This window comes from Gadus macrocephalus, chromosome 17 (assembly GCF_031168955.1).
Source record: "Gadus macrocephalus chromosome 17, ASM3116895v1".
Lineage (NCBI taxonomy): Eukaryota > Metazoa > Chordata > Actinopteri > Gadiformes > Gadidae > Gadus > Gadus macrocephalus.
This window is the reverse complement of record NC_082398.1, coordinates 12,454,971-12,464,397: the sequence shown is the minus strand read 5'-3', so window position 1 is coordinate 12,464,397 and position 9,427 is coordinate 12,454,971. Positions and strand designations below refer to the sequence as shown.

Sequence of the window (9,427 nt, the reverse complement as noted above, 5' to 3'; positions counted from 1 at the left end):
GAATATAAAAAGGAAAATACATCTGGTCGTTGCTCATGACCCTGACAAATGAATATAATCCACTGTCACGCGGTCGGCACAGGCTCCTTTCTCTGGAAGAAACCGAAACCAAGAAAACTTGGATTAGAATCAATTGAATAAAATATTCAACCAAGTCGGAGCCGTTATGAATCAACATGGGTATGGTCAGTACACACACAGTTAGTCTTAATAGTCACTCACACAAAAGGACATTATCATTGAAATAAACATCGAAGAACTAATCCGATTGGTGGATAGCTGCTGCTTTGTTGACCGCATTGCATGAGCTGTGACTTGAGACGTGAGGTTGCTGCACAACCCTCAGGGTCTCATTGTCACAGGGCCCGCATGTTGGTGTCAGGGTTCAGGGCCCCGCAGTCGCCCTTCTAGTGAGGGGAAAGGGAGAGGAAGGCAAACGGACATCAGCTGCTGGTTAGGGCGAGCAAGCCTCATAGGATCATTGCTTAAGTCATATCATACGGTTCATCTTGAATTAAGCGTAAAAAAATGCCAAAGTCAAATAGATGACAGGCAGATAGTGATTATGGAATGTAAAAAGAACTCTAATTGGCTTTGGATATAGCCAATGAGGTACAGTGAATCAGCAGCGAGAGTAGGGTTATGTTAGATCTCACAATTTGGCCAAAATATGACTGAGGCAATTATGCTATGAGGCTAACGATACACTTAACCTCAACATAATCTTAGGCCAGGCAAGGCAAGGCAACTTTATTTATATAGCACTTTTCATACACAAGGCAGACTCAAAGTGCTTCTTAATTCAAACACTTTCTGAAGAAGTCGCAGATAAATCAAACCCACTAATGTGACTCCTTCGTTGGAGAGGTAGAGTCCGGTGTCGTGTGTCGAGAGCCGCTCCTCGTGAATCACAGGCACGAATCAACTGTGTTTCAGGTCACTTTCAAAAGTCCACCCTGGACTTGGAAGTGTCTCAATTTGCAAAGGCTAGTTGTTGCTTCACACATTGAGCCCACTTTCCTGGCTCTGGTTCATTTTGAAAGCGTAACTCTTAGCAGCAGCTCCAGCTCGCACCTGTCTCAACCAATATGCTGCGTTGTGGTATTTGACGCTCAAGTTGAAGAAGCCCATCGAGGGTGGGTCTGTCCCTCTTGTAGACGGACACGTTTTCTGCAACACCATTGGAGTCGATGGGAATTTGAAAACTGAGGGGGAATAATGTGTTTTCAGAAATACCCATATAAGTTTGGACTAGTGCTGAACTAGCTCGGCACAGTGTTTCTTCTGCACTGGCGAATGGATGGAGGCAGACGCTGCCATATCGCACAGGGCTGTGCTGTCATGGTAATTTGGTGTGTTATTGCAGGCCTATCCTTTTCCGCATTGATTTCATAATCAAATTATTATTTATTATTTATTTAGAAAAATTGCATTATCCATTTTAAATCCTGCCAATATTTAACAGTGTATATTTCACCTGTGATGAAGTTAGGTTAAAATGAATTCATCTGTTTTTCACTGAAGATGATTTAATTATGATTAAATAACTATGCATCAGTGTTAATGATAATTCATTGACTGGAGCGGGCCAGATGGTGGAGTGGGAGCCAGGAGCCACCAGCCTGGTTGGTTTGGTTCTCAGAGACATCCACAAGTGGCGATATGTTAAACTGCACTCTGAGCCATCCAAAGTGGGCACTGGAGACCCTCCTCGATGCAGGAGATGCATGCTAATGCCAGCTGTGATGAGGGTCCGGTCGTCTCAGAATGAAGGTGGTCTGTATCAGGCCCAAGTTGATGATCATTTTGGTGCTTTGGCAGTTTATCATTTGTTTCACATCATACAAAAACAGAAACTTTATGATATAGTGAAATAACAAATAACACGTATAATCCTGAAACATTATCATCAAAGGAGGCTGGCAGGTTGAACCCGATCTCTCGGGGGTTGTGTTCTTCTGTTCCAATTCCTCCCGAGGTACAGGCAGGCACCCCATACTGTGGCTGAAACAACAGCTCTATTTTCTAAGTTTCTTCCATCTTTGTCTGCTTGTTGGGTTCTTACATAATTTGTAAGACCCCAATTTTGATGTAGTCGATTAAGATGTGTTGGTTCATCAGAAGAGGAAAACTGATTCTGGTTGAATCGCGCACCAGTGTCCTCAAGCACAGTGTCATCTGCCTACTGCATAGTACTCAGCAGGAAGTCACGGGCCAGGGGAGGAGATAGGCAGAGATCACTCATCTTCTGAGGGGAGGGGGACTAGAGGGTTCTGGTATGCCTTCTCTAATTGGCCTCTGTGTTCTGATCAAACTGGTGACACTTGGGGATATTTTGGATGTTTTCCAATATGTGTCTATGGTGTTAAGACACAGACACAATCAGACAGAGACGCCCAAACACAAAAGTTCACACTGTCACTACGATATAGGCATATATAGAAAACACACACACACACACACACACACACACACACACACACACACACATACACACACACACACACACACACACACACACACACACACACACACACACACACACACACACACACACACACACACACACACACACACACACACACACACTGCAAAGACCATTGTGTAGACACAGGTGTGTAGGGGAAATTCCAAATATAATCCCAAATTATAATCCCAGAGAGATGGAGATAAATTGCCCCTTTCTATCCATGTTTCTTTCATTCTCTTTTCTCCTCTGTCCCTCTCTCTTACGGTTGGGAGATTGTTTTCGCTGGCAATATCAACGTTTCAAAGGTAGCAGCCAGAAGAAAGACGGAGGGTATGATTGATACTGTTTGATGGGGCTTTCAGACACCCAGGAAATTGCTTTTCTTGTTGTTAGGTTCCCCTGTCCTCCCACCCTCAATCCCTGCTCCCTCCCCATCCCTCCCCTCTCGCCACCTCCCTACACCCCACCAAACTTAGTACGGGAAAACTTTGAAACAAACCATGATTTTCCCCTTTTTTTCTTTGCAAAAGAATCCAGCCTATGAACATGCGGCCCGGGTTTACAGAAAACAGTCGACCAGATACCAACGTCGGGGGTGGACAAAGGCATAATTCAGCTCAAGTTGTCTTGTTGCCTCGCAGAAACATCACAGATATGGTGTATTCAAGTTATATATGTAAACTCACTCACGCAAGCCTTGTTCCCGTTTGTTTCTGGATTTATGTGTATTCCTATAGTAGCCCCCCCCCCCCCTTAGCTGGGCTCTGAAGCTGTACAGAGACACGTCTGTGTTGCCTCAAACGTTCAAACTGGATGGAGGGCAGCCATTAAACATAGGGTCCACTCACAAACAGACATTTTTCTTTACACACACACATTGCAAGGTTAAGTTGAAAAGAGAAGAGCTTTTTATCTCCTGGGCTGAATCGCTTCATTTGTATTCAGCCCCCCCCCCCCCCCCGCCCCCCTTCGGGCCCGGTGCCGGCTCGCGCCATAGCTTTTCAAATTTGTGGCGACGGATCAGAACCGCGACCGGCGGTAAAGCGCTCCATTTCATTTGATGAAGTGAATAGTCTTTACGACGCTGGGATGTTATACGGCGTAGGCCTGCCCTGTAAAAACTAAAAAAGAAAGTAAATCCAACTCAAATTGGATCAGTATCGTTTTATTGCTTTGTGTATGAGATTAATCAGTTTACACTCGGTTTTTTTTTTTTGCGTGCGTGTGCGTGTGTGCGTGTGTGTGTGTGTGTGTGTGTGTGTGTGTGTGTGTGTGTGTGTGTGTGTGTGTGTGCGTGCGTGCGTGTGTGTGTGTGTGTGTAAAGGGTTGAGACAGACGAGTCTGTCTCAACCCTTTAAGTTCCCAAGCTTATAGCCCTTGTCAACGGTTTGGTTTGTTCTGCCTGTGTAAGTGTGTGTGTAATGTCTTCTTTGAGTTATCCTCTGAATATGTTCCCATTAATGGCAACAAAACCATACGGTTATTTTCCTAATATTTATTCTGTGGTATTTCAGGGTCTTCATGGATAGGAAAGTAAAGGGAGAAAGTTAAGTGGGGTCGAAGAAGAGAAAGGGAAAGACACAGCATCGGACCTTAGGTAGGGAATCCAACCTGGGTTGCTTCAAGCCAAGGTGGCACACATCATACGGCGAGTGAACTCAGCGGGTTCAGCCAGCCCTGATACCACGAGCTTATGAACCCAACCACCTGCTACCACGGACGCTCGGGAGCTGAAGACCGCCGGCTCGACGCGGTTGACGTGCTGCGACATGACAGCAGAGTGCACGCCCGTGCGCATGCTCGCGTCTCAGGTCTCGCCACAAAAGGGGGTTGACGGGTGCACTTGGAAACATATTTTTTTGGGGTGCTCTGTGGTGATCTGAGAGGGTTTGGAGAACGACAGGTTTCCAACAGTGGGCTGACTGTTTAATCCGGCAGAGAGAAAAGGGCGTATACGTCGCATGCTTCCAGGCAAGGCTTGTGACTGATGGGACAAGCCTTTTAAATAAGGTGAATGTACACGCGGCCCTTGTGCAGATAAACACAAGCTAACCTGGGACAAGCTGTGTGCAATGTGTGCCTGTGCGCGTGTGAGTGTGTGTGTGTGTATGTGGGTGTGAATCCTGAAAAGTTGCACACTTGACGGCGACCACAAAATTAACAGACATACTGTACACATAGTACTCTTCTTATCTTTCTTTATCTGGCCACAGGGCTGCCCTCAGGGGGGGTTTAGTGAGAGAGGCCGATGAATTAAAGAGAAGAACCTCTGATCTAGTGTGTGTGTTGTTTTGGTTGTGATTTGCTTTTGAGAGCTGGCCTTTTAAAGTGTGTGTGGGTGTGTACACCTGCATATCTATTCAGATTATATTGTCCAACTGACAAATAAGGTAGCAATTGGCTTCCACAAGGTAGAGATAACGTGTGCGCGCGTGTGTGTGTGTGTGTGAGTGTGTGTGTGTGTGTGTGTGTGTGTGTGTGTGTGTGTGTGTGTGTGTGTGTGTTGTATGGCAGTGTGTGTGGGGGGGGGTCTACCATCTGCTGGTAAGCGAACACCGACGACTGATTTCGGGGTGTGTGGGGGATGCCCAGCTGAGTGCACAATGGAGACCACCTCAGTGCACATCCAGAGACCCCCATATCATATATAGCGATGCATATGGCCTCTGTATCACATAACCTAAAGAGAAGGGAGGGGGGGGCACCTTCGAGGAAAAGCCATTAGCACCCATCAATAAAGCCATCAGGCTTTTTGTTCGGACGCACACACGTATCGCGATCTGAACGTGTCCGGCGACTCAAGATTTCTAAAGATACGCTTTTTTTTTCTCTTTATAATAATAACTGAATTATGGAAAGAACAACAGGGATCGTTTTCTAAGTGCACTGTGAAAAAAAATGTCGACCGCCAATTAAATGATCACGCGAGACTAGAAAACCGTCTCCCGAGTTAATTGTTAATTGCCTCGATAGCCACTCAGGAGTACGGCGCGTGCTCAAGCGTCGGAAAAGCAAACCTCCTCAGCCTCGGGAATTAATTAATTATAATCACTCGAGACTTTGAGATTGGATTATATGAATATAGCCTAGTCGTTTTGATTTATTGATATATTGCTGAGACTCACAGTTGACACTGCAGATGGAGCGATACTAGAGAGAGAGAGAGAGAGAGAGAGAGGGGGAGCAGAGAGAGAGAGAGAGAGAGAGAGAGAGAGAGAGAGAGAGAGAGGAGGGGAAACGGGAGTGAGAGTGAGGGAAAGAGAACGCGAGGGAGAGAGATAAGGAAACGGGGAGAGAGGGAGAGAGAGAGAGAGAGAGAGAGAGAGAGAGAGAGAGAGAGAGAGAGAGAGAGAGAGAGAGAGAGAGAGAGAGAGAGGGAGAGAGGGAGAGAGAGAGAAAGATGGAAACGGGGAGGGAGAGAGAGAGAGAGAGAGGAGGTAGGCGCTGCAGACGCGTTGACAACAATCGCACTCTGCAACACGCGTCCACCATGTAGGAAGCTTCCCGAGATTATCATCAGTCCTGCATGTACCACCATTCGTCTTCCTTCCTCCCTCTATTGTTTTGATCCCCGAGCCAAGCAATCGTGCAAGAACGTGTTTGATTGTTGATCGCTTATAGATGGGGACTATAGACTAAAGTAGCGCACTGAGGTAAACAAACGGACGATGGAGGATCGCTACTCCGCCGAGTGCGACGGGACTGAAGCATGGTTGGACGACCACCTGGAGTTCACCCACTCCTACTTTATCAGGAAGGCATCCAGGTAAACAAGGCTTCAAGGGATGGCGCTCGGTGGTCGTTAAACTCAGATTTGCTATGTTTATGAGTGGGTTTGGAGATTGTGTGTGTGTGTGTGTGTGTGTGTGTGTGTGTGTGTGTGTGTGTGTGTGTGTGTGTGTGTGTGTGTGTGTGTGTGTGTGTGTGTGTGTGTGTGTGTGTGTGTGTGTGTGTGTGTGCCAACAGAATTGCTGTGTACCCTTGTAAAACGGGTATGTTGAATGTTGAATAAAAGGATGGATAATGAATAAACAGCTCATCGGGTCACTGTGTTCTTATCAGATGAGTATCTTTGGGTTTTTATTGAGCTGCTCATCAAGGATTTTGTTATAACTTGGATTTGGAGCAGTTTGCGCCTTCAGCCTCTCTCTGTCTGTCTCTCTGTCTCTGTCTCAGTCTCTCTCTGTGCCTCAGTTTGCCCCTGTTATCGAGTTCCCATAATGATTCACTTTTATTGCGTCCACTCGTTTCATTTAATACTTGTGTACTAGTCTTCAAGAGGGTCAGATTTGGTTCCCAAGCAATTTCCTGCATCATAAACGCCATTAGCCATACCGTTTCCCCCAGTAACTCCCAATTTCCCCCTCCTTATTTAAAATGCACTCATGCAAGATTAGACATTTCCAATATGTAAACACTCGTGTATCGAGGAGATTGTGTGTGTGTGTGTGTGTGTGTGTGTGTGTACTGTGTGTGTATCGTTATTCGTTTATATTGCTAAACAATTGAATTACATACATAATTGTTGCCTATTTGGTAACATTGAGGATGCCTATTCGTACTGCATAGAGGGCCATCTGGACTAGGCAGACTTTGATTGTCCATATCTGGGCAGTAAATCAGGCCCCAGAGACCTATCTTTACAGACATCCGCAGTTGTGTGTTTATTGCGTTCAAGTAGGGGGCTCTATTATCCCCCCTCCACCACTTAAAGTACCACGGCAACCTAACAAAACCTCTCTTTCCCAAACTTTCTCTCTCTCCGCGGTCTGCTGACTGGAAGTCTATTATTATGCCCCACTTGTATTCCGTTTTTCCGACGAATCGTTAATGAAAAAAACTGTCAGAAATGACAGATGACATATAAACCTGCTCCTCTTCTCGTCGTGAGAACGTTATGAAAGCAGAGAGCTGATTGGCTCCCGGCTCATGTGTTTACACTACATTAACTCTGCAGCCTTTGAGGCCGTAGGGCTCAGGGAAGTTTCTCTCTCTATACGAGTTGTATTGATTCAATTGCACATTCAGTGGATACATTAAGATCTCCCATCTGGGATAGTGTCTTATCTTGTGTACTTCATGTACTGATCTTATGTGTTCTGTGGGAAGGTGATGCAGATGGTGGCAGCTTTTCTGTTTTCAAACGGCAACCTTAAACACACTGAATGCATCCATCACATATCAAAGAGATACATACCCTCGCACTTACATTCATACATATTTTGTACTTTAAATGCTTTTTGACAGTCGCAACTCGCTTTCTCACATGTGTGTGCAAGCAAGTGTGTCCCTTGTTGGTGTGTGTGTGTGTGTGTGTGTGTGTGTGTGTGTGTGTTTGTGTGTGTGTGCTTGTCTCGTTAAACTGTGTCACGTTCAACCCTGGGTGTGTGTTTGTCCTGCTAAATCGTGTGTGTGTGTGTCTCGTTCGACTGTGTCACGTTCAACCCCGGGTGTGTGTTTGTCCTGCTAAATCGTGTGTGCTTGTGTGTCTGTGTGTGTCTGCAGGGAAATGGTGAATTCGTGGTTCGCCGAACGCGTCCACACAATCCAGCCCTCCAAGGACACGCCCCCGCTGCAGCGAGCCCACCACCACCACCAACACCACTCCGCCTCCACCTTCTCGGACCACCCGCCCAGCAGCACCAACACCAACACCACCATCACCATCAACACCACCATCACCACCTCCACCATCACCCCGCCCGCCCTCTCCTTCTACGACACCCGCTGCCCCTCCCCCGGCCCCAACGCCAGCCCCGCCGCTCCCGGCACCCCCACCCGCAAGATCTCCGCGTCCGAGTTCGACCGCCCCCTGCGACCCATCGTGGTCAAAGACTCCGAGGGGTCGCTCACCTTCCTGTGCAGCTCGGACCGCGAGCTCGGTGCCATGCCGACGCAGACGACGACGACGACGACGAGCGTCAACGACGACGCCGGTTCTACTTCCTGTAGAGGGGAGGGGCTTAACAGCGGCGGCGGCGGTGACGTCGGTTCGGACCGGTGCCGCCGCCTGCTGGAGCTGGTGAGGGAGGTGTCCAGTCACCTCGACGTCACCGCGCTCTGCCACAAGATCTTCCTGCACATCAACGAGCTGATCGCCGCCGACCGCTACTCGCTGTTCCTGGTGAGTGTCTCTCGCCCGCTCAGAGGGCCGGGGCTGATGCCGACAGAGGTGTCTGTTGGTTATCACACTGGTCGCTCACTATGAGCCTTCAGCTGTTTGATAGAAACCAGTGGGAAGGCTGAAGAAAAATAATACGTTTTGATCGGCCGATCAGATACCGTTCACCCATTTCTTAAACAGTGACAGATATATTGATAGGATGTTTCTTATCAAAATCATTGTGTGCCGACTATATAAGGGTTCTCAGTTGGATAGCGTTATATGAGAGTTATTGTTCATTTGTTGGGTCAACAGAAATGCGGTGTGTTCCTTTAAGAACGGCACGTAAACACAGGACACTACAAAGTCTAGTTTGGACTCATTAAACGAGGAGCCACGTGGATTTCAGTCGGTTCCTGTAAGTTGAGACGGGAAGGAACGTTGAATAAATTAAACCTCACTTACAAAGGAGTAGGAATCAGGCGGATTACTGCTTACTGGAATGAGTCGGGCCAACACTCTCACTCACACACTGAGGAACGGAGCTATAACAGATAATACCACAGTCTGTATGATAATGCAAACCCAACACAGATCTAATCCAACATATGATCAGATGTACCAGTGTCACCTGTGATACACTCGGCACGGATCAGAAAAGGCTGTTGTTGTCCTTCTCAGCTTTGCATTAAAAATAATGACAGGCGACCACGTTTGCATCTCGGCTACATGGGAGATCCAGATATTTCTAGCCTACTTTGTGCCCCCTGTGATGTGCTGCCTAATATCCAGATGTACAACTGTGTTCGCATAGGCCATCATTTCACAGGCTGCAGGGCTCGTCTGTTATGATA

At 47.2% G+C, this 9,427-nt stretch overlaps 1 protein-coding gene across 1 annotated transcript in view; it reads left to right on the top strand.

Moving 5' to 3' along the window:
- The first annotated feature begins 5,755 nt into the window (after positions 1–5,755).
- Positions 5,756–9,427, top strand: part of pde5ab (phosphodiesterase 5A, cGMP-specific, b) — a 41,518-nt gene continuing 37,846 nt past the window's right edge. Inside the window, exons 1-2 of the mRNA XM_060035908.1 lie at positions 5,756–6,236; positions 7,976–8,594. Coding sequence (XP_059891891.1) covers positions 6,139–6,236; positions 7,976–8,594 — 717 coding nt within the window. The 5' untranslated portion in view covers positions 5,756–6,138. The remainder of the gene's footprint in view (positions 6,237–7,975; positions 8,595–9,427) is intronic.